Source organism: Blennius ocellaris, assembly GCF_963422515.1.
Source record: "Blennius ocellaris genome assembly, chromosome: 1".
In the NCBI taxonomy this organism is placed as follows: Eukaryota; Metazoa; Chordata; class Actinopteri; order Blenniiformes; family Blenniidae; genus Blennius; species Blennius ocellaris.
The window spans coordinates 15,431,192-15,457,350 of record NC_137650.1 but is presented as its reverse complement, the minus strand read 5'-3'; the positions used below and the strand labels follow the sequence as shown (position 1 = coordinate 15,457,350).

Below are 26,159 nucleotides of genomic sequence, written 5' to 3'. Positions count from 1 at the left end.
TTCAGTGCAGATATATATATTAAAAAAATGTATGCATGCCAAATAAAGTGACAAAAGGCTGTCCACTGATTCTCTAAAGTCAATGCCAAAAAATGTTCTAATAATAATAAACTGAGTGAAATTTTCTTCCAAAGGAGAAACTTTTCTGAGCTTTAGTTTTTCTTCACAGACAAACTAACTTGATTAAACTGCATTTAACTCCCGACACACACACACACACACACACACACACAGCAGCACCCACACAAAATCATGTTTAAAGATCGACCAAAGAAGAAACTCGGAGGGAGGGAGGGGGTGCTGGAAGGACTGCTGTACCACTCCGCCAATAAAAACAAAACCAAACTCACAAGACAAAAAAAAAAACACACCCAAAACTGGAGTGGTTACATCAGCGAGCTCTAGAAAAATAGACTTTCCTTTTTTTTTGCTTGGAGTATTTTATTGATTTTCTTTTTTTATTAAACTACGGAAACATGTTCAGTGGCAGTCTTTCTAGGGCCCGTGTCGGGAACACACACAGGACGTATGAGGAAACAGGAAAAAAACAAAAACCAAAAAAAAAAAAACCCTCCCCAAACACAAGGTCAAATGTGAAACTGGAAGCATCAGAGAAGCGCAGAGGACAAGGACTGGACGATGAACTGTGACGCCACATCAACATGCTAGGGCAAACAGGAAGAGATCTAGAAAAAACAAAAAGGACAACAGGGAGACAAACTGGGGTTAAAAACAGCGAATGGGGGCACAAGACAGGAGAAAGAACAGAGAGACACACAGTGATCCAGTGTGTGTGTGTGTGTGTGTGTACTACTCTCTACAACAATCAGGTGAGACACATGCAGAACTGACACAGCACACAGAGGACAGTCTGTGATCCCATATGGAGGCTAAAAAGTGCCACTGTAATAATCGTCATTGGTATTAAAGCTGTGTGGTCAAAAGCCAAGATAAAGGGAGAAAAAAAAAAGTGCTTTTCAAATTTAAAATGGCAAAACTAATCAGCGCAGAAGGAAAAGAAAAAATATGTTTTAAATGTCATGTCATCTTTACTTGTATTTTATGTATACAATAGTGATTAACTGATCTGGGTCAAACTGAGTGTAATTGAACATGCATATATATATGTGCTTATTTTTAATGATATTTTTGATGTTATTCCAGCATTTTATCGATAGTTCATACCCGTTTTAATCTATTTTCACTGTTTCACTGGCAATTTTTATTGTAAAAACCAACCAAGTTTGGACTTGAATCTAATTTGAGCTGCTTCTTTCTTCAGACTGAGCCGATCACCTCTGCTCTGTTTTCTTGTCAGAAACGACGACAACATTCATAAGAAAATATAATTTATTTAAATATCTTACTAGTACTGTCGTCAAAAACTGGCCTGGTCATATGTAAACTTGCGGCTATTGAGCAGTTCATCAATTCTAAAGCTTAAAAAAAACAGATAATGTACTTTTTAAAACTGTGTTTTAAAATACAATTTTGAGAGAAACCAAAACAGTTGCGAGGGGACATTTTAAAATGACGAGCTCAGTCTTTAACTGTACAGAAACACACATATTATTACACAAGTTATCAGCATGGAGGAAGAGCAGCAGAGTGGCGGCTCGCCCGGCCTCTGCAGTCGTCACTTTACACTCTGTGGAGTTTCACTGATGGTGCGTTTAAGTTCCCTCCGAGCAATCGTTTTTGTCGTTGTGGAGCAGAAATGACGACAAACCCTTACGGTAAACAAAAGTAGCTGGCAGAAACAGTATATTTTTCCACTGACTCATACATTCAGATCAGCTATAATGTTACCTGTAGACATGAAATGACCTTGTTTCCAGGACTGTAATAGCACCCGGGCATAAATCGGAGAGAAAAAAAACAAAACAAAAAAAACGATCGTAATTCCTACGTGTGACTCGTTTAAAGAGACGATTCAAGACGCACTTTCACTGTTTCCCTTATGAGCTTCTTGCAGAGTTTGGCGATTTTCACACCAGCATGAGTGGCTTTAATCTGCTTTTTTTTGCTCGTGTGACGTGAATATTTTGTAAAGACCTCTTTCATACGTTGTCCTAAACCAGATTTGATTTCATTTTGTAGTTCAGTTGTGTTTTAACAATCATGTAAGATTTATCTGACTCTTGCTCAACATGGTGGCCATATTGGATGAGGACCCACTCTCTCTTTTGTTGCGACCGATAATCAAGGAGTAACTTGTATTCAAAATATACCCCTCGATGCCACTGTACGACTACAGAAAAATCCTCCATGACTACACTCTTTGACTGACGGAGCAAGAAAAACATCTCCAAAAAGAAAAATCTGAATTGAAAATTCTGGCAGAATTGATAGAAAAATGGAAGAGAGCAGCTCCATGTAAACTACACCTTTTCTGAAATACTGCGAAAGCGCATCACTGCTGTATTAACTCGGGATGCACCGATACCGATACCAGTATCGGCTCGATACCAGGCAGGAGTACTCGTACCCATAAGAGTGCCACCGATACCACGATACAGCTTTACGGCAGCGAGCTTGTTGTGTATTTAGAGCGACTCGAGCTGCCGTAGTTGAGATGGGCATTGTGGGTATTGTTTTGTGTGTGTTAAATTATTTGCAGTTATTATTCAAACTTATTTTTCATTACGATTGCTGTATTTTCTTAAACATGTTTTTATTTTTTCCTTATTGCATCATTTGTACTTTGAAAGTATCCATCTTGTATATTTTCCGAAGATTTTTTTTTATCATCATTTCATTTTTCTTTAGCAGTTTTTTGTTTGAATATGTGAATGTATTTAAATTTTTCTATATTTTTAATTTTATTGCAATTTTTACTCGATACATTTTGTTTGTAATTGAAGTTCCACATCAGTCAGAAAAAATAATAATAATAAAAAAAAGTTAACTATTCTAATGACACATTTTGGCTTGTTACAAATTATACATTTAAAAACCCGAGAATAAAAATCTTGCTTGTAACAATTTCTTGTATTTCTTTGAGTTCCTTTATATATGTTCTGGTTATTCAATATTTTATGTAGCACTATGTTTTTAAGTGCCAATAAGAAAACAAAAGTTAAGAAAAGGAAATCTGGTCGGTATCATCATGGTTGTTCATTTTTCATACAGTGAAGACGTTCCTGGGCCGTCCGTGCACAGATATACAACTAAACATCCTCCCTGGTCTTATCATTCACGGGATGGAAGCCACTGAGAATCCACGGGGGGGAAATGAGCTGCGTTTGTGGAAAATCAAGTCATTTATTTGAAGACACATATGACAGAAGATTCTGTAACCGAGGAATCCAAACAAACACCGTTTCTGTAATGCTTTGCAAAGAGCAGTAAAAACAAGAATCTCATTTGGTTTTTAGTCGACAAAATGATTTTCTCTTTCATCTTGTGAGGATGTCAACGAGTAAAGGATTTGATGCCTGAAACACATTAACAAGGGCAGATTGACGGCTAAAACGAGTTTTAATCAAACTTTACAAGAAGAATAAGAATAGTGAATTTTAAACTTGGCTCTTCATCATCTGGTGGTCTAGAATTTTAATAGTTGACAGATGTGAACAGAAAAGTGCTGGAAACTTGCAGAAATAAAGGATGAATTTACCACACAAAGGACACGTTTATTAATTTTTCTACCGCTTGCTGTGTCGCAGGCAGGAAGAAAAAAATCTGTTTTTAAGAACAAGTTGACATAATTTGAAGCCTGACTGAGGTTTGTTCAAATTTGAGGAAAATATTAATAAAGAAAAAAAAGTAATTTTGCACTTTTTCATACTTTAAGAACATGAGCCACAAGATGCAACGATACTTCCATTTTCTCCAGGGAGTCTGGATTAGTGAATTGTAAAAACAGGCCACATTGTTTCAGTTAGTAGTTAGATGGCAGCCGTTTTTATATCATTCCACAGGCAGTGGAGAGTTCAGCTGTGAGTTTACCGTTTTTAAATCACCTTTTATTCAGTCTGCTGGTGAAGCAGCAGCAACTCAAGCTTAGTTTTTGTGAGTCAGAATCCAAACGACATGACAACAAACGACAGGCTTGAACAAACCCAAAGATTTTAGTCTTTGATGCACAAAGAGGATTATTGAAAAGGGTCGAAAGATTAAACCAATTCCTGATTCTTGTTTTTATTGCATTTTACAAAATAAAAAGGCTCAGAAGGTTTGTACATACACAGTTCATGCCACACTGACAGATTGTACACATCACATGAAGAAACCAACACTGAACAGGCAGGAAGACGACACACCAGAAGTCTTTTTAAAGTAATTTCAATTCAGTTAAATAATTTAGGCAATAAATAGCTCCCCGACACACAGGGGAAGTATAAAACCTATATAAAAATAGAAAAGGCATAATAGTTTGAATATACAACTCAACATCTGTCTTGCTTCATAGCTCTAAATATAAAAACAGGAACTTCTGGAAGCTTGTGCAGGTCCAGGTTAGTCGCGATATAAACTCACTGATAGTTGAGACGTGGAGGTGCAGCCGTCTGCCGGTTAACTGTCAGCTAGCAGGAGTGTGTGATGACTTAAAAAAAAAAAAAAAAAAAAAAATATATACCTGATTTCAGAAAGCTGTGAGCCTCCGTTCACCATATTGCTGACGACAGCCGACCTTTGACCTGCTGCTAAAGCTCTGTGTTCACACTCGGTCTGGCTCAAATTATTCCACCAATGAAAACAAAGCGAGGAAACACTGACGGCGAGAACACGTCACAACGCTAATGTGTGGAGAAGAGAAAAATAAAACAACAAAAAACTACACAAACCTGATGAGAAATCACCCGCTTCATTAGTGAGAGCCGTGCACGAGCAGTCAGACACCACCAAGCATGTGAAGTCATGAGGGGTGGGGGGAGAGAGGGGGTGGAGGGGTGGGGGTGGGGGGGACCAACAGCTTCTTTCTCCACTGGTATAATGAATGGAGGTTGGAAATGCACACACACACAGACACACACGCACACACACACACACACACACACACGTAGAGAAGCAGGGGGGGCAAACAACCAAGTGTGCTTCGTCTTAAAGCTCTGTGCAGCCTCAGAGCCGCTCCGGGGAGGAAGTGAAGGAGAAGTAAGAACAGATTTGGCACCCAGTGGTCAATGTGCAACGTATCGAAACAATCGACTCAAATGTGAATCATCTACCACAGCAAACTGACACCATGTTAAACTGAAATCAAAATACACCAGTCGCTTTGTCAAAAAGGAAAAACAAAAGTGCGTCAACCACAAAAACAACACGGGCGGGGGGGGGGGTCAGAGGAGAGGAATCCAGTCTAGTCTCAAAACTCCTGCCGGCAGCTCTGAGCTCTGTGTGTATCTGCGCCTGGACAAGTGAAAACTCTGAGGAGAGGCTGAGCAGCGGATCACTGATGCACCAGAGTGCACCAGTCTGAGCCGGTGTGGACGCTCCACTTACCAGAACAGCACCCTGCCTAACTAAGTGTGGAGCCCGGCAGCGCCCTCAGTACGGCTTGCTGTCATTCTTTGAGCGCTTCAGCTGCACCTTCAGTCTTTTCATACCGATCTGGAACCCATTCATGGACTGGATGGCCGCCTGCGATGACACCGGGTTGTCATAGCTCACAAAGCCTGGACAGGAAACGCACAATCACTCACACATGCAGCAGGACCGTTCAGCAGCGCTGCGCTCGCTCCTGTTCAAATGTGTCATTTTACAAAATGCCACGCCGTAAACATGGAATAATGCAGCTTTGCAGAGTTGCGACAAACTTACCAAAGCACTTGCTGAGGTTCGTCTGCTTGTCGATGAAGACTTTTGCAGAAATAACATTTCCAAAGGGCATGAACATCTGGAGCAGGTCCTGGTCTCCGAACTCCTGCGGCAGGTGGTAAATGAACAGGTTTGCGCCTTCGGGACCTGCGAATGGACAAATGTGTTCAGATGATCCTCCAAACAAACTGTGAAACTGACCAAGATCCTACAATGTTGGGATTCAGAAAAAAATATTAAAATCCTTTGAACTGTACAAGTACAATCTGGAGATACAGAATGAAATAATGCAATGATGTGCAAATTATTTCCTCTTTAGTTATTAGCAAATAATACAAATATCCACTTGTTAAGAAGTCGGTTAAATATAAAAAGCACAAGTCCACTTTGACTGTGATGTCAGCAACATAAAGGCTTTAAGGTGTATCTGGGGGGGGGGGGGGGTCGGAGCAGACCCCCCCCCCCCCCCCCCCCCCCCCCCCCCCCCATCCCCCATCTATAAGAGGGAGGGGGTCAGAGCAGTGATGAGATCCTCTCAAAGGACTGATGGTATGAAAGAGGCGAGCAGAAGCTTTCTGTCTGGGACTTTGTTGTTGAAATGGTCGGAGGCCATGTTCGGGAGAAAAGTGGTGAAATCTTACCGGTGCTGCGTCTGTTGCTGGCTGTTGCAGCAGATTTAAAACAAGACAGAATCCTTAGCAGAGAGTGAGGATAAGACACACAACACACCTGAGGCCTATACCATGCAGCGGGATTTTGAAGTAATCATTGAAGTAACTACTCGGTAAACGCCCGCGGTAACTTGCACCAAACGGCTAACCTGCTCGGGAACAGGTCATGTTCTGGATAAGAGATCAACCAGTATAAAAGCTTCGCCTCCTGACCAACTGGATCTCTTGGAAAATGACCTGCACATTCTGACGCGATCCATTATAAAGTGAAATCGAGTGATTAAGAGTGCTGACAGTTGTCTGATGACTTAATACAATATAACCTCATGAAGTTGAAAACCCTGGGTTGAACTACCAAGTTGATAACCTGTTTTGTGTTAATGATATCAGAATCACACATACCTGGCTAACTTAACCTCGGCAATGGAGAGATATCCCGAATATGTTAATCCCGCTGCATTGTACAGCCCTCTGCTAACAATCCTTGACAAATACTGATAAAGGATCGTTAGCTGAACTACCAATTCAGCTAATCTATAACACATTTGTTTTAGCAACTAATGTTTGCTGGAGCAGCAACAATATACAATACAAGTATTAACCTTGACCTTTCTGAGGTTTTTTCCTACAAACGTCCTACTTCCCACAGTGGTGCAGACAGAGAGCCTCCATCTGGAGGACCCACCTTCTTTCTGGCTGCCTGCAGCGGAGACGTTCTGCTGGGACAACAGGCTTTGGTTGTACAGGCTAGGCAGCGCAGCCGCAGCGTACTGCTGGATGCCCGAGTACGCCTGGCTCAGCGCCTCCATTGTGTTTCCTGAGCCGTTAGAAAGGCCCCCAGAGCTCAGGCTGCCGTTCAGCGCCGCCATGCCTGCATCGGTGAGAGAAATCATTCGCGATGTGCAGAGGGACATAGATTGACCCTCCATGACCCCGGGTACCGTCACTGATCGGTCCAAATGTATTAATAGACTGCGTGTAAGACATTATGAAGCAAAAACAACAGATTCACATTTACATTAGTTCATTTCCGGCGTTGTGGTTGGAACCATTTTTGATTAAAAAAAAACAAATGACAAAGCAGGAGCAACTAAATTCTCTGTATTTTGTTGTCAATTTTCTCCACTTTAATCTCAATCACATCTGAGAGAAATATATATGCATGTCACACTGGTATAAGATGCATTAACACGTACAGTATTTCCTTCGCTTGACAATAATCTATCAAGAGTATTCTAGTAAACACCAGCTTATAAAAAAAAGAAGCCAAAGTTATTCATATAGTCACATTTTAGAGGCACCCAATCTCATCCTGCACGCGTTTCACTTAACAATATGCAAAGACGACACAGTAACCATGACGAACAGAAGCAGAATTTCTATTTTTGCATAATGATAAAAGTTTCTTACTCCATATCATTTTTTTGTTTCAGTTCTGTGGTGAAGCTTTTTCTATATGGACACATGTTTCTTCCTCTGCCAGTAGAAAATTGAGTTTATCTGTTTTATCATAGCAGCTTTCTGTTGCACTACAGTGACATCTACTGGACACAGATGGTATGAACCTCTGAATTTGAATCTATAAATCATGACCAATTGTTTAAAAGTAAAGCAGGAAAGTATTAAAACACAAGAATACATGATGAACGAGCCAAACAGAAAATGGTTGTAGCACCTTCCTGGTGCACAGGGATTTTTTTCCCGTCAATAAGAATAAGACGGAGAGCTTGTAGCCAGAAGTTCACAATGTCAGATTACATAAAACTGAGCCATGCTTCAGTGGTGTGAAGAGGGGATTGACTGAGTGTAGGGTGTGTGGGAGGAGCCTGGTGTTTTGGGGTTCTTACCTGCCAGGGAGCCCATGTTGAGTCCAGCTCCAGCGCTGGCAGCCAGCGACTGCAGCGCCCCCAGAGACGCCATGGGGTTCACTGAGGAGTTGCTGCTGGAGGTGGGGGACGAGCCTGATGAGGGATTAACACTTAGTGTCACTGGTAGAAGAAAGACTACATGAGAACTGGGGTTGATCGTCACGCCATCCAAGACAGCCGTAAATGCATTTGGTGTGGCCCAAGCCAAATACTGCACTAACAACAGAGGAGATACATTTTTTTTTTCCAGTTTTTGATTCACCAACTTTGAAGTTTATGATAAGAAGAGTCAAAATAGACAACACAATAGTTAAAACTGGAGAATTAATGTTTGATGAATGGTGAATGATAGTTTGAGTTGCTGCACGGCTGGTCAACAGAGAGAAAATTGTGCGGCTCTGATTGGTCACACACTTCCATATATCACTGTGTACCTTTACATTGACACTGTGCAGTATTGGGCCTGTTTTTTCTCACCTGAGCTTGCTAGTGCACTCAGAGGGCTGCTGGAGGTGGTCATGGCACTGGAGCCTGACGGTGTGGCCTGTGTGGCAGTTGCTGCTGCCGCTAAAGCAGCCAGGTTCTGCATTGCATTGAGACCTGTTGAAGACAGTCCAGTTTAAGACAGTTTCCTGGACTTCTCCTCAATTTAACTGTGCATGACAGCCAGTGTTTGTGGTTTATCAGCGTTGGTCCAAACCTACACAAATCTGACACGGTCATTTTTTTTTTTTATTGAGATTTCTTGAGCAATATTTACCCAATGATTAGTGGTAAAATATAATTTGTTGAGAATTTTTGAGCCTAATAAGTCATTATTATATAATGATAATACAATGCAAGTGATTTTCTATCAAATATCCTGAACTCAACATATTTTTTTTTTTTTTTTTTACATTGTGCAATAAATGGCCACATTACAAAAAAGCATAATAGTCTGTATCAGGGGTGTCCAATCCTGGTCCGAGAGGGTCATATATGTGTGCATGTACAGCAGAGCCGTGTCTCTACAAAGACATATTTTCAGGTTGGTTATTACTTAATGCCTTATCAAATAAAGAATTAAATAAAAACGTGTGTACGTGTGTACGTGTGTACGTGTGTGTGTGTGTGTGTGTGTGTGTGTGTGTGTGTGTGTGTGTGTGTGTGTGTGTGTGTGTGTGTGTGTGTGTGTGTGTGTGTGTGTGTGTGTGTGTGTGTGTGTGTGTGTACCTGACACAGGGTGCAGGTTGTTGAGTGCGTTCCCCGTGGAGGCTGACTGCTGCAGTAACTGTAAGTAGAGCTAGAGTCAGGAGGAAGATGAAAGTGACAACTAAAGTTAGAGAAGTGACACAGTTTGGTCGGGGGGCTCACTGTGGCATTGTGGCTAAACACACGTGGCCTATAAATCACACGCACAAACACAGGCACTCACTGCGAGGTACTGAGGGCCCAGGCTGTTGAGTCCGGTCAGATTCCCCCACATGGACGCTGCACTGAGCTGCTGCATCTGCTGCTGCAGCTGCTGGGCCATGCGCTTCTGCTCCTTGTCCTTCTGAGTGTCTGCAAACTTCACCACGATGGGAGACGAACAGCCCTGAACACACACGAGTCACACATTCTCAGCCTGTGATGCAAAATCAGACAAATGGACCCGGTATGATTAATGTGTAATTATGACTCTGAACTTCACCTCCATGGTCTGAGACTGGTGCATGGACTTGATGGCTGACTGAGCCATTTGCCTCGCTGTGAATGTCACAAAAGCACAACCTGAAAGAGAGACAGACGACGTAGGTTTTCAACGTCACGTGAAATAAAAATTCAACTAGTTTGCCATTATCTCTCAGCACTTATATACTTACCGTAATTACCAGACGATAAGCCGTGACTTTTTATCCAATGCTTTGAACCCTGTGGCTTATAACACGATTATAACACGTGACTAATTTATGGCTTTTTATGGGTTTGACGGGCTTCATGTCGCCAGATTTTACTTCCGCATGTAGATACATGCTGTTTTTAGTGCCTCTGCTTCTCCAAAACACTTAAAAGTGACATTTCTGCTCTTTGTGAGCTCGTCTTCTTCTGCTTCCCGTGGTCCGGAGCTCCAGCAGCTGACTGCCTTGAATGTTGCATTCAGGTGCATTACATAAGCTAGCATACCAGACTCCACGGCTGAAAAACTTTCCTTCTCAGAATCGATGATGGAATTTTGGCCACACGAAGCCGTACGGAGCTCGCGGACGCGTCAAGCATAAAGCAGGCTTTACTCCCAGTCAGGCCCCGAGTGGGTGTTTAGGAAAACAACTGGAGGCACATTAGAAGCCGAATTACCTCGGCTGAGTCCGTCAGGTCCTCGAAGTATCCGACACTCCTCTATCTGCCCGTATGGAGAGAACATCAGCCGGATGTCATTTTCGTTACATTTCTTGGAAATCATTCCAATAAATAACTTCCGGTCCTCCACAGCTGTAAAGCAAAACACCAGAGTACACATTTTACTACGATCTCACAACACTTCTCATCAAATAGTAAAGTTTAGGAGAAATGGTTTTCGCAAAACTGATCTGCTCATGTATTTTCAAATCTGCATCAAATTGGATGCACTACCTGGGACTCATCCCTCCTTTTTATTGAGGATAAAATAATTTTAACAATCACTTTAACATTTTGTGCTTTTCATTCTCGGTAGAAGGAGCTACAGGCACAGACAGATGTGTGACAAGTTAATTACAACAGGATTTCGTAAATCACAATTGACAAATTATATAGTGAGAATATTCTCCACCTTAAGATGAGCTGGAGGAAGAATGGGTGGATGCATGAATGAAAGTATGCCTGGATTGAGGTATAGATCAATTACTTATTATTATTCCATAGTTCAGTAAGATGTTTGTGATATGCATGTTGTGCATGTTGATAAATTAGCCATAGGCTGACTGATGGAAGGCAGTAATATTTAAGTGTGGATGGCAGGATTTAACCAATTAAACACTGCCTGGATACGTTAAGAGTAAATGGATGTATAGATTTTTCAAAATTCAAAAATGTGTTATAGATTAGATTTCAAAAGTCGTTCTCCTTGGCGAGATGCCGTTTTAAAACAGTTACGTCTGGCGGCAGAGCGACCGCCTCCCTGCACAACGGCTTTGCAAACATCCATGTCTGTGTGTTGCTCTACAGTGTTTTGAGTGTAAAATACATCCTAACAGCGACATGTTGTCATGAAAAGTTGGATAGCACAGTGCTACAACGCTCGCCTGCTCGCTGGCTGCAAACTGTGGAATGGATTTACTGACTCCGCGTCTCATCGAGACCCGCCTCCATTCAGGAAATCCATTCCACTGTATGAAACCACACATATGCACAGACAACAATATGTTATTAACATTAACAATGGGAGCACACGGACATTCGTATGGACAGACAGAAACTAAGCATTTCAGAAAAGTTGCAAATCCCCTCCGTTTCCTCAGAGACGGAGTTGAAGCTTTTTCAAAACGCTGTGTTTCCAGTGGCTCCGAGAATTGTTGTGAAAACAGACACCGAAAACGCAAACCAAGTTTTCAGTTTCTCCACTAAGAAATGTTGCGTGAACGAGGCCTCGGTTGCAGAGACATGATGGACTGGCGAGCCGTGCAGAGTTTAGAATTTCTTCTCAGTCATGGGAAACAGGTTAAAGCTCATGTGACCCTTTCTTTGGATGAAGTGGGATTTAAAATGCATAGAAAGAGGAATTTCACAGGAAATACACAGAGCAGGGGTCTTAAATCTAAAGTACTTACCATTGTTCTTCTCACTGTCAGCTGGCTTCATTTGAATTGGGTGGTGCATCTGAACACATTATAAGTAGAAAAAAAAGGCAGTGTTATGTACAAAGCAAATAAAGTCATTTGCGTGTAGGATTGCTTTCTATTGGAGGTATTTAGAATCTTCTAAAACGTTAATGAATTAATGAATACACCTCGATATAATGCAGTCAGCTGCAACATCTCTTTAAAAAACAACCTTGAAAATAAAAATTGTATTAAAATGAAATCCTTACTGATAATTTCAAGTAAAACCAAGTATGTGTTTCCTTTGGTGAAGAAGAGTGTTTTAATTGACGCTTGTGTGTTTACAACTCGTACAGCAGGAGAATTTCACCTAATTTGAATAACTCTAAACATTACAAATGGGTTAGCCTGCTCCATTTAAAGACCTTATATAACCAGTTACTAGTAGGAGATTGCAGTTCACAGCCTTGATGCATCATCTACCTGATTCAAATTTGGATTGAAAGTTTCCTACACTGACTTTTTTGAACGGGAACAAGAGTTTGAATCACTTCCTGTGACCAGGAGTCACTCACCCCGGGCAGGATCTTCATGTTGTGCAGAGCGTTCTGTGCTTCTAAGGCTGATTTGCGGGTGTAGTACGTTATAAAACAGCAGCCTGTCGGGGAAGGAAAAGAGAGGAAAAGTGTTTAACACCTCAGGTTAAGAAGAATTCTGTGAAAAAAGAGACTGAAAACATGTAGCTGGTAAAGAAATGCAGAGATTTGTTCCTAAATGCATTAAACTGCCCATGAAAATGATTTGATATTTCCCTTTTACTAGCATTTGAATCATAACAAATATAATTTGACTTTTTAACAAGAAATATAAAACTTAGGTGTCAATATGAATACAGATTTCTGCAACATAAAGTTGGTAAATAGGAACTCATGAGGTTTCATTCTGACCACATCTCAAAAATATCAGTATTACATTATGAATATGAAAATCCACTTTCTCTGTGCTGAACGTGATTTTATTACACCATCTGATCTGGTGTACGTTACAAAAAGATAAAAACAAAATGATATTAAAGAACACAAAATCCTGATCCAGATGTAGAAGAGTTTGAACAAAATGTTGGATTGATGGATCAGAAAATAATCAGAAAACATGTATAATAATTAGAATAACAACAGATTATTGGATGTTGTGACCAAGACAACGCTAAAATATATTTTATAGTCTTCACTTTAAATCTTTTTTTCTTTTTGTAAATGATATGCAGCATATTATGACATAAAAAGTTATCATATACAAGCAGAGGATGTGCTGCTGGCTGACCTTTGCTCTGTGGGGGGTTTTGGCTGCGGTCTCGGAGGACGTTGATCTCGTAAACGGCTCCGTACGGCTCAAAAAGCTCCCGGAGCTGCTCCTCGGACCACGACCGTGGAATCTGGCCGACAAACATCTTGATGGCGTCCACATCCGGCTGGTCGGGGTGGTCCAGAGACCCGTTCATCTTCTTCCCTCTGCAGAGGCAGTACAAGGTAAAGAGACAAACGTATGGGCCTGTGTGTCTGATTTTCTTTTCAGAGGGAGGTTTGAGCTCAACTTGTATGAAATACAGCACTGACGCATTCTGAATAAAGTGATGGAATGACGCTTCAAACATTTTTTTTTTTTTTAACACCTAACCAATTGATCATTCTATAAAACAACCAAACACCAATCATGGCAGCCATTTAAAAAAAATGTGAAGCAGTAATTACTGCACTTCACTTTTGTCCTTGTATTACGCAACACATTTACCTCCAATGTCAGAGCAGCATGCAGACCATGCTACCACTAAAAAAACCAAATGTCAAATTTTTTTAGGCAGGTATTTTTTTTTTACAAAATCCTTCTCCTTATAAAAACATCACTCACGTCAACAGAATCTTTAGAGGCACATGTGATCTACAAGTGGCAGGAAATGGTTGGGCTTTTGCAAAGAAAACACAAGACATGTGCGACACATGTAAGATTCAGTCCTGGTGATCACACAGGATCACACTTAGTAGAACATCGACAAACGGTCATAAAGGAATCAGTGGAATTACGAACCACTCATGTAGTATTCCTCTCGCTTGTAATGCATGGTCACAGACTGTGTCTTGTGCATTAAAGGAATTAAAAAATGAGCTCAAACATCAACAAGGCAATTCTCTGCAAGCCGCTAACATTCTAACACCATCACTGTGATTACTTTAGTAGTTTTTATTGCCTATGTAAGCATCTATCTGCCGTTTTATCTTTGTCTTGTAAAGTGTCCTTCGGTGTTTAGAAAGGCTGTTTAAAGCCGAGGATCATCCCAGGACTTGTTGGGTCACATAAAAAAAAAAATGTTTGTCTCCGAGGCCCAAACCTCCAATCTGAAGTATTAGGACATGAGACATGAGACATGAAGGTGGAGGTCAGAACGGAGGCTATGGAAAAAAAACTGTGATAAAAGACCTTCAGTTATACGCTTGTCAACACAGTCTGTACTCGGATGAAGAGAAGTGGAAAGCAGCAGGGTTGAAGAATTATTTGGTAACAGTGTATTTCCAGAAGTACTGTCTGGATTGTTAAAGGCTGGGTTCATTCATTCAATCATACATCTCCTCCATTTGATCAATCCAAGGCCCAGTTTACATCACAACATTTTCCAAGTCAAAATAGAAAACTTTGGTTGCATTTTAGAGTTCGTTTCCACGACGATGGTGCTCTGAGCCTCTGAAAATACAAATTAGTTGTATAGTTGACAAGTCACCGCAATAAAAATGTAACTTGATCGTCTGTCCATGTGAATGTCTGTGTTCTGTCATTGTTGACGCTCAGCGTGTTTCTCCCTGCTGCGTTTGTGTGGTTGCATTACAAAAACAAACAACGGCTCCTACGAGTGGCCTGGCATGCCAATGACAGTTTTAAGCGTTTCAGTCATTGTGTAAAGATACATCATTTCCAAAACTTTGCTGTTTAAATGCCAAACTTTTCTGAAACAAAAATGCAAATACGATGCGATTTCAGTTGAAATGTCACAAAGATATGACCTCAGTGCCGCAGTGTGTTGGAGGTATGGGTGAAGGCCATCAGAGCACAACACAGAGAATCTCACACATATTATGTCAACACCCAAACTCTAAAGCACATTTCTTTTCAGCTGTAGAGGGAAACTACGTGGAGGAAACCCTACAGAGAGAACATGCCAACGCTGCACATCCAGGCCTTGATTTGGACTCGCCACAGTCCAGCTGGATTCATAACCAAAGCCATTTGTGGATGTACCTGAAGTATTGAAGATGGACTTGTAAGGTGGCCTAATCAAGCTCATTGAAATAGCACAAACACATTTCTCTTGCTGGGATAACCCAACTTATTCAGTTGTTTGACAACCACTGTTGGATTCAGCGGACAAGAAATAATTTGACCAGAACGATGGAGAACTGATCAAAACAAGTGTGAACATGAAGAATAAAGATTGTTAGAAAGCACTGAATCGAAATTTTCTCACAGACCTGTTTATATGAAGCATATTATTCCCACTATTTCTGTCTCACAGACCAAAAGAAAATTTTTTCTTTAATAGGAGGAAATTGCTTCAATTAAATTTAAATTTCAACACTAGCGTTAAAGTACACTAACAAAAGCACCTGGTTTCCCAAGTTGTACAAATTATTGTATTATTGGATATTTGAAGGAGACTAAACTTCAAAAAGGCAGAAATCACAGTTCTGTAATTTATTCACATTTTGATATGAATTTCTCCAAATGTGATTTGAAAAAGTGGAACATGGCCTTGTTTACATCACAATGGATTGTAACATTTTGAAGGATCGCTCCTGTACTGTGACACGTTACACCATCAGGTTCTTACCAACACACAGCCATGGTGAGTCCAGTGTTTCATTTTGGCTGCATACAGTGAAAAGAAAGATTATTCAGCACAACATGCTGGTTACTGGGTGTGCAACACCTGTCCAACTTAAAAACCATAATGATGAATGTACCAGAAACACTTAAACCTCTTACTTTTCCTCAAAATATAACTATATATTGGTTCTGTTAGCAGATGAGAAGAACAAATGCTAAATTGCGATCTGTTATTCTGGTCATTTATTGAATTTCTATCTTAATTTGTCAACTGAAAATAAAAAAAAAAAGGCACAAATAACAAAACCTAATCCAACACAAATTGAATAAATCATGCTACAAACCAAACTGCACAAAACTAAACTTGTGTTCAAATGTGAGAAGCAATTTAAACATTTCTGGCAGGTGGATTGTTGTCCCTTTGCGGAGTGATGCAGCAAATTAACTTCCCACATTCTCCCCTTTTGAAACTTGCATTTCTCACAATATATCTTTTTATCAGACAAACCGTTTCTGTATGACAGACCTGTGCGAAATGACTTTAATGTCCCGTCACAACCTAACAATAAAGAAATGTGATATGAGCAGTGCCACATACATAAATGTGACCCTCTCTGTTAAATTTGCGTCTCCTCTCTGTTTGAGTTTTCCTCTGATACAAAGGTTTATCTCTCCAGAGACACGCTTATGAGATTATTTTGTGTCTATTATTTTTTGGCCTTGTAACCTATCCAGTGTGTAGCCTGTCCTTCACCCAATGGTAGTGGTGAAGGACTAATATGTACAAAACATACAACTTAAGCTTTTCACAGTACGACAACTCCTTGAAGCACAAAGAAAATTTAGCACCATCGACGCAACGTTGAGTTTCACCAGGCAAATTCTTCCCGAGTCCAGCACAATAATGGCTGGACAAATGTGCACGATTGCTCTATATTCTAAAAGCACAGGACTCAATGAAGGAAAATAACAGGTGCCTCATTCTGTAATTACACTGTACTTTCTGTTGAGACTTGGATGTGCTTTTAGCTTTTAGAAAGATGATAACTACAATTCTTTACCAACAAAAAGCCTTTGTTTAAGTTGGCGTCAATGGAAAGTCCATTTTGAACATACAAGAAAAATAAATAGAAGTTACAGATCTATATTTTGATGTCTATCTAAATCAACGCTTAAGCAAGGAAACTTTAGAAGTCAGTCAAAATGTGCTAATTCCCCCCCCGACAAGTAATGAGTGAATAACTTCTTCCAAGCCTTAAAAGTCGACGCAACCACCATATCTTACTTCAGTAATCAGTTACAAATCCTCTGCACTGAACTAGCAACTGATGAGAAAAAGAAAAGAATCAAAAGAAGGACACAAAGACTTCTCCAACGCTTTTTGAGAAATTGCAGCGAGAGGAAACGAATCAGTGAGTGTGTTACTCAAAACTTTAACACTCAGAAACGTCGACTACTGATGGAAACATGTCTGGCTACAACAATGATCGGACCTAAACCGCAAATGAATAAAAATGTGGTTTCTGGAAGGAAACAGGTGACAGTAACAATACTATGATGACTATAATGACATGACAGGAGGCCATCGGGAAACGTCTTCACTTTTTGGGAGGTGACGTGATCCAGAAATATGACTCAGCATAAAAAGAAAGGCAGACACGGAACACCTTTTGGGTACAGTCAGCAGTGGTTCAAGAGAACACCCTCAAGAAAGACCTGGGAAACCCTAGAAAGAGTTGGATGACCCCATGGAGGAAAAAAAAAAAAAAGCATTTCTGTCTCCTTAGTATTGTCATTGTCACATTGACCACATAAAACTAGATAAAACAAAATGATGAATGTAGATTAGAGAAAGGGGCCAAGTACACATCCCTGTGTTCGGCTTATGAGGCGTCTCTAGACGCCCAAAAACACAAGCTCACTGCCTCAGAGGCCAGTTTCTGTTTCTGCGTTCAATAATATCACTCGCACACAGTCGACCTCCCTGGACAACCAATATAATACACTAACTGTGGGAAGCACTTTGTTAACTATGCAGACTGTGACACAACTAAATTGATGGGTGTCATTTCATTCCGTTTGTCCCGATATGATGAAATGATTTGAAGTTGGAAAGCTCGGTCTGAGCAGAAAACATCTCCCGTGTCACATCACAGCAATGACCCGAGGCACACGTCAATATCTGAGAAACACATTTTGGGCACAACATGTAGAACGGCTTGACTATGACTGTTTATTTAGAAATGATGAGCCAAGTATAAATGTGATCTCGAGATGATCAATTGCCTCATTAATAAAGGACTCCACATTGATCAATGCATTTGGCCTTCTGTCTTTAGATTGCTTAGAAATGTAATGTTATAAAAGGATCATGTTCATAATATCATGAATATATATCAAGTTAAAGTTTGTTCCTGCTGCAAGAGCAAAACCTGTTCTGCCACTGGAAGGCTCTCAAATCACATAATATTTGCCAGAGCTGCCAAACAGGACATGGAGAAATAAATAAAAGTTTCCAGCATAAGTACATGATAATGATGGCATTTAAAAGTTATTTTGCGTTTGGTGCTTGAATTCAAGTCTTCACAGTGTGATAATGTTGGCTTATGGTTTTCCCAAATTACATATAAAAACAAACGTATAAAAAAAAACCAACTACTGAAATGTCAAATGATCTTGTTACAACATGCACACACAAAATCACGAAAACCCCAAAGTGTCTAGATTTATGAAACTGCACTGTGAGGGATTGTCATCCTCAACAAACTAAGCATGGAAATACTCAAACCTAATTGATGCTTTTTATAATGTTTTTTTCTTCAACTGATATTTTAAATGGGTTTCAAATATTTGTGTGTATTATTCTGCGATAGGATTTTAACCAAAAAGGTACAAACTGTCAAAGTCACGCACAGGTTAGATTTAATTAGTGGCAGCTGACCTACTATCAGCCCTAAATGTGTTTTAAACTGTGATGCTCTTCAGCAATGAGGGAAAAAAAAAAAAGGAGTTGGTAGATTAGTTCCCTTGACTTTGCCCATTAAACAAATATTGCAAAGTCAGTCAGTCGTTCACTGTGACTGAATAATAATTACTATTATGCTGCAGGGTGGAGCCTGGCGCTCACATCCAGCGCACAATACAATACAAGGAACAAATCATTCAGCTTACAAATCAAACTTCAATTTATTAGTATAGATAAGATCTTCTTTAAATAAGAATTTTAAAAATTAATTGGCTAAAAAGTAAATGCGACACCAGATATTTAGTGCAATCATACCAGTATCCAGCATCAATGCAATATTCTGAACTAGCTACTTTGGGAAAACTGGACAGACCCCTTTATTTTAATACGCATAAGCAGCAATTCTCACACTCATACAACCTCTTTATGTTACTTTCCAATACAGCAGGTAGAGTTTTAACACTGGAACGTCCCTAATAGCACTGAAAGCCCGACATCGTCCACACTTTGACCCTAAAGTTTTAAGGATGAACAAACTTCAGAAGACATTCTAGCAAAGCCCTTTAAAATCCGGGGAAAGCGGTTATGCAAATCAGACCAATTTTCAGACAGAACAAGACGTGGATATTTAACAAGCACTTTATATCAAGAATAAATTACAGGAGAGACACAATTATGTAATAATTATATGCTAAATCATGATATAAAAAAAAAAAAAAGGCTGACAGGATAAGCCTATGAGATGAATAAGACTGAGAAGACAGGTTGAGAAATGTACTCACACAGGACTGGAGTTCAAAGTGCAGTGGTCCACCATCATCTCTGGGAGAAAATCCAGCTTAAAAGAAGCCATGACGGCAAAATCTGTTTCCCTGTCTTACTTCTTCTTCAACACGGTGGACACAAACTGACGCAGCGATTAGACGGCGGCTTTGTACTCCAGATCGTACACTTGTTGGTGGACCCTGGTGTGATCGGGCAAAAGTGCACAGGAGGCACGGGAAAAAACAGCTTCACGACAAACCAATCCACATGGGACGACCCGTTGACCTGAACGAGGACACAACAAACGAGATCTGGCCGAGGGGACACCTTCGCCTCAGATGTGTGCCGTTGGGTTGGCTTTCCAGGCTCTGAGACTGGAACTAAACACTGTGTGGAGATCGTGGAGTCCAGAGGGATGCTGGGATAACTGGGGCCAACGGGAGTAATGGCCATTTGGCACACCACAATCAAAATGCTGATGATCCACGGCCTTTGTGAACATTTCTACTAGGCCAGCAGATCTGGCTGCAGCGTCAGATAAACAGGGTGTCAGATTGATGGTGATAAGGCCCAGTGGGCAGAGGGAATGAAAGGGAAAGAGAATAGTACTCCCCAGTCAGGAGCTAATCCCCGGACTAGCCACACCAGGAGCTAACAATTAGGTTCCGGCCTGAGGGGGGCTGTGTTTGCCCTGTTCTCCTGCATGCTACACTGGTTTGTGTGCGACTTGTGTGTGTGTGAAAACAGAAGTGAGGCAACGTCAAATAACGCTGGCTTCGGCCTTCGTGCGGCCCACAGACCGCACAAAAAAAAAACGCACACGCATATCTACCGACACCAAGCATTAATTCCGTTGTTATGGTAACAGAGGTAAACTCAACATGCCATTGTCAGATCATTGTTCCTTATTCCATTAAGAATGTTAGAAATATCAAGTAAGCGACAACATGAGCTCATCTGGTCAATAATACCAACATTGTTGTTGTATAGATTTATATATAGCTCTGGCAACTATTTGGACTTAAAAGACACAAAGGAAGAAGCCTTCACCGTATATATTTAAAACTGAACGAGAAGACATTGCGTTTTAATATTAAAGCTAAACCATAGATTATTCATTTATTGGCACATCAATGGTCACACTCTCAGAGTATGCATTGGAAATGACCTGCAATAAACTTGTGGATCTTTCATGCACTGTTGCATACATTAAAACCCATTTGAACAATCTGATGGAGCCATGCAGTCCAACATGGTGTATAAAAATGATGGTACATCGTTTCAATATTACAATGCAAAAGCAGCCCAGTTGCCTGTGGTTAAATCTGGCCTCACGAAAAGAAAGGAGGTGTGGTCAGGTTGTTTGGAGTGTGATCAGAACCACACTTCTTACCCCTCTAGAGCCAAGCTGGAGACCTCCGGGGCAGGGAGGGAGAGGGAGGGCTGTCCAGGTTGCTCTGGAGACACATACAGGGTTTCGGGGTCGAGGCAATCCATCCAGAGCCTTATACAGCTACTGTTGGACAACACAGCGAGACAAGACACACAAAAAACTAAATCACACAACAAAAACTCACACATTTAACACATGGAACAATTATTGTTGAAACAATGACAGGGAGATAAAAAGAAAACTAAAAATCATAAAGAAACATGGACAACAACAACAACAACAACAAAAAAGATGACTCACGGACACTAACAACTCTGAGGTGTTCTATATCGCTCAGAGAACAAACCGCGACACACTGAACATGTTGGGAGATATCGCCCAGCCCTACATGCACCCACAAGGAAGAACCAGTTAAACCAATTAATAAACTATTGACAAGAAACAGCTGAAGCAAACTACAGACATGCAGTTGAAAGCTCTTATAAAAAGTAGGGCTGTGAATTCTCGCCACAGCTACTGTCGACACAATCTAATGCTACCAGCAGTTTTCATGCTGCTCAGGATGACTGAGACGCATCGTTTTGGCATTTTCTTTTCAGAATAGTGTCACATTTACACTGCAATGTATAAATGCTAAAACAGATGTAGTTTTCATATAGGGCCACACACATACGCCAATGTGTGTGTGTGTGGGTCTTGACCAGGGAGCCCGGTGAGGAACAGTCCGAGTACCCAGAGGGCGCACGCGCACGCACACACGCACGCACGCACGCACGCACGCACGCACGCACGCACGCACGCACGCACGCACGCACGCACGCACACACACACACACACACACACACACACACACACACACACACACACACACACACACACACACACACACACACACACACACACACACACACACACACACACACACACACACACACACACACACACACACACACACACACACACACACACACACACGGGGAGACCATGCAAACTCCAAACTCCATTTGAACCCATGACCTGCTTGCTGTGAGGCGAGAGCACGAACAACTGCATTTCCATGAGTGGCGCATTTTTCCTTTCCTATGCACAACAACCATTAAAATAATGCTGGAAGTGCTGACTGTACACTTAAATGCATTATTTATGTATCATCATACAATAGATCCTATCATCAACTGGATTCATGAAGAAAAGTTTGAGTAAATAAATAATACTCGACCACAATTTTTAAGATTACGGCCATCTGTTGCCTTTGCATTGTGATGTCAATTATAATTATTGCCCCAATATATTGTTCTTTATGTGCAACATGGGCTGATTGAGAACTTTCTCTGGAAGTCGAACACTCACCACCACCACCACCACCACCACCACCACTGTTTCGTGTTTCTGCCACACTGCCAGGCTCAAGTTGCACCTTTGCAGGTCGACACCAGCTGTCTGCACCTGGACCCGAGTATAGAAATGCAACAGTATACCGGCTTGTGTGGCACTACGACGACCAAGGGACACTTCCAAATCCTCAGTCCTAACCAGACTGCAAAAGCTGCAAGTGCACATTCATCCACAACACACAGGAATGGTGATGTGTGCACCCAATGGAGAGTGGCTTCAATCTGCATCAAGGCAAAGGGTGGGGGGTGGGGGGTATGGGGGGGGGGGGGGTACTGTGTATGGGCACCAAGCCTGTAGAAAATAGTTTTTTTCTGCACATGCTCAGTATTTGGACAATAACAGCAATGTTCGCCTCAAGAAAGTTTTTGGAAAGTTTCCGTGTAAACGCAAAACTTTTCTGAAATGAAAACAAAAAAACAAGATGCGTTTTCATGAGTAATGATGTCATGCAAACGAGGCCTGGTACAAAAGGATTACACAGACTGGAACACCCACAGAGATCTTTGTGCTTTCATCAACTTCACTGAACTCCAATTCTAAAAAGGAAAAGATGTTTTCTTCTTTTTAACTATAGAAGATATCTTCTATATTTATGCAGCTACAAACATATTAAAGCCCGTCTCAAGCTAACGTTCATGTAATATAAATAAACGATTGCTTAAAATCTGTAAAGATCATTAAAGAGTTTCAGATTTGTTTGAGCAAGTCGGATAAAAAAAACAAAAAAAAAAAAACATGTGGCAGTTAGGAGGTCAGAGTCAGAGTGTTCCTCTTTAAACATCCTTAAAATAAGTGGATTAATTTGGTGCAGAGCAACACTGATGGGAGATCCGAGGATTAGTAGCTATGCCTGATCCCTTCACACCAGCTCGCTTTGCTAACTCAGTCCCATAGTCTGTTATAATACAGTGATTGTTGACATTTGGGGCACTGCATATTTACTTTCAGCTTGCACTGTGGCATCTCTGACGATTGCACCCAAAAGCAAGAAGAGCAAACAAACTTAAGTCCCATTTTCCACCGAAGCACAAACGTCTGCAGAGTAAAAAAAAACTCACACAATGTTTCAAGAATCCAACCACCATGCATTAGTATTTTACGAGCACACAATGTTAAATAATCTATATTGTTCAGGTGAAAGTATTTATCATCTTCACACTAACTGAGATTTTCCCCTCTGATCACAGTGAACGCAAGAGTGCAAAATAAATTCAGGTTTTATTCAAATCAACAACTAAGCAATGAAGAAAATTGCTTTCAACATACAGTCCCCAGGTTTTCTCGAGACTGATTTCATATTGAAGTATTACCATGGGAAATGCTTGCAATTTTATCAGAATTCTCAGAAGTTGTCAGCAAATCAAAATAGAAACTTTATTCAAACACAAAGACTTCTCTGGAAATACACTTTTACAACTGTAAATATGCTCAGAAGTGAGTTTTTCTTCTCCACAGTGCCTGCTCACGTGGACTGTTCAGTGTCAGGATGGATATTTTTGTACATCACTTTCAAACGGTACAGCACTTTTGTTTATATTGTAGAATTTCGGAGCTGGAGTGCACCGATTTACAACAGAATTTTTAACGGAAATGTGCAATAACAAGTGTTAATTATTGCACAGCATGACTATCAGTGGACATGCAATGATTTCTAAATGGCATCACGTTTTTGTTAATATTGTAATATTTTGGGGTGAATTGCACCAATGTATTACTGGATTGCATTGATGCACATGATTTCCAAATGAACACCAGTTGGATATCACGTGCACTTTTGTTTATATTGTTGTAATTCGGTGATAAATTGCACCACATTCCAGTGATTGATTACTGACTTTTTTTGCAATTAACAGTAAATAGAAGCGTTAGTTATTGTTCAGCATTACTTTTCTTAATAACTATGCACATGATTTATGGATGGTGTTGCACTCTTGTTTATATAGTAATATTTTGGGGATAAATTGCACCTTGTTGCACATAATGTACAATAACCCAAGTGTTAATTGATGCACAGCATGACTTCCGGTCCTGAGTCCATGTGAGGGGGGGGCAAACAGTGGACATACCTCAGTGACGTCACGTAGGTGCTCACCTTACGTGCTGTAAACACACTGTACGTCGCTACGTACGTTCACTACCTGCCAGTCGTAATAGTGCAGCCGCAGACGTCACAGCTCACATATGCGAAGTCACACACAGGTGAAACATAAATCCAACAATACACGACTGTCATGGCCAGAAATGAACGGAGAGCCTCGTGCAGGTTAAAAACCCGTGAGCGCGGTTTGAAGCCGGAGCGAACGGTTGGGAGCACGTTCCGCACACGTTAGCTAGCCACGAGCGGCGTCTGACAGCTCGCCAGGAGCGAATACTCACGAGCGTGTCTCACGCCACCATTAAAGTTGCGTTCCAGGGAGCTGCTGAGGACGTGTCGGTGGGATGTCAGTGATTCCGAAGCCCTGGCTGCAACATAAAGCAGCGGGTGTTTCGCTCCGGGGCGTCAAGCTAGCAGCCACAGTGTAAAATGGCAGTCCTTGCTCGGGCCCGTCCACCCGTCAGCTGTGCGGAGGGTGGGGTCCGGGGCGGGGGGGGGGGGGGGGGGGGGCGCGGGGGTGGGAGGTGGGGGGGCTGCAATGTTGTGATACTCCGCTGTGTGAGGAGGATTTAAATAGCCTCATGTGGCTCCGGATCCTCGCAAGCAATATCTGTCTTTATTACCTCACTGTGGTATTTGTTGCGCCATGCAATAGAACAGGTCCAGGTGACTACTCCCTAAGTTGAAGACCAACGTGGTACGGTCCAGACAGGCGTCCCCCGCTGTCACATTCTTACTTTATTTTTATTTACTTCATAATTTACTTCTATCGCCTTTAATTGTTTACATTCAATCAGGATAAATGCAACAGATGTACAATAAACATGTGGAAAAATCAGCAATCAAAACCCTTTTTGGCATTTACACACATTTTAAATTAAATGTTAAAATGTGTCATGATTAACCTCAAAATGTGAGTATCTATCCATCACGGGCTAATCCTGGCCAAATGAAAGACACTATGAGTAACGTTCCCATAAACGGCAAGAGTAAAGTATGCGTCATCAATTACAGATAAACGGAGCAAACCTTATCTTGGTGGATCCAGGATACCTGCAGAATGAAAGTAAATGTGAGATTGTGGGATCTTACAAAAATTGAAAGTCAACAAAACGAAAGGACTTTTATAGTTTAGTGAAGGTTTTAAACGCTGTCAAAATATATAATATCATGAAGTATCCTTGTGTATGACAGTTCCTCTTGAATGGCATGATCTGTTTATGAGCACTGAGGCCAAACAACATTTTCTAATATAACTTTTTTTTTTTTTTTTTTGCAATTTGTGAATTTGGCTGAAAATATAATGGAAACATTTCAGAATTATTTACTCCAAGCAGTCCTCTGAACACGTGCTTCAGTCAGGAGCATATTTCTTTTCCAAAAATAGCAACAGTATTTCCAGTTCTTTTAAGTTTGGATTAATTAGCAAAAATAAAAACTTTCCTTGCATTAATGTTCCAGAAAAAAAATTCTTAATTCCAATTCAAGCACTAAAACCAGATAATACAACTATAAAAGACAAATCAGAAACCACTCATTGGCTGCTGTTCAAGCTGGAACAAATATCATTTTAAAGTGTATAAATTAATTCCCCACTCAGGAGCGTTGGGAGTATT

At 40.9% G+C, this 26,159-nt stretch overlaps 1 protein-coding gene across 2 annotated transcripts; it reads right to left on the bottom strand.

Annotated features, from left to right (window-relative positions):
* Window positions 1–24,985, bottom strand: celf1 (cugbp, Elav-like family member 1). Of its 2 annotated transcripts, XM_080501692.1 has the most exons (15): window positions 24,825–24,985; window positions 21,054–21,176; window positions 13,381–13,568; window positions 12,633–12,715; window positions 12,067–12,115; window positions 10,616–10,750; window positions 9,972–10,051; window positions 9,714–9,875; window positions 9,512–9,581; window positions 8,777–8,899; window positions 8,279–8,392; window positions 7,117–7,302; window positions 5,764–5,907; window positions 5,446–5,618; window positions 1–686 (listed from the first exon to the last, which is right to left on the bottom strand). In XM_080501692.1, exons 2-14 carry the CDS (start codon window positions 21,155–21,157, stop codon window positions 5,491–5,493), a joined length of 1,566 nt encoding a protein of 521 aa, XP_080357818.1. In that variant the 5' UTR covers window positions 21,158–21,176; window positions 24,825–24,985; the 3' UTR covers window positions 1–686; window positions 5,446–5,490. The 2 variants fall into 2 exon arrangements, with proteins under 2 accessions (XP_080357818.1, XP_080357819.1); XM_080501693.1 differs by lacking the exon at window positions 21,054–21,176.
* Window positions 24,986–26,159: the final 1,174 nt, after the last annotated feature.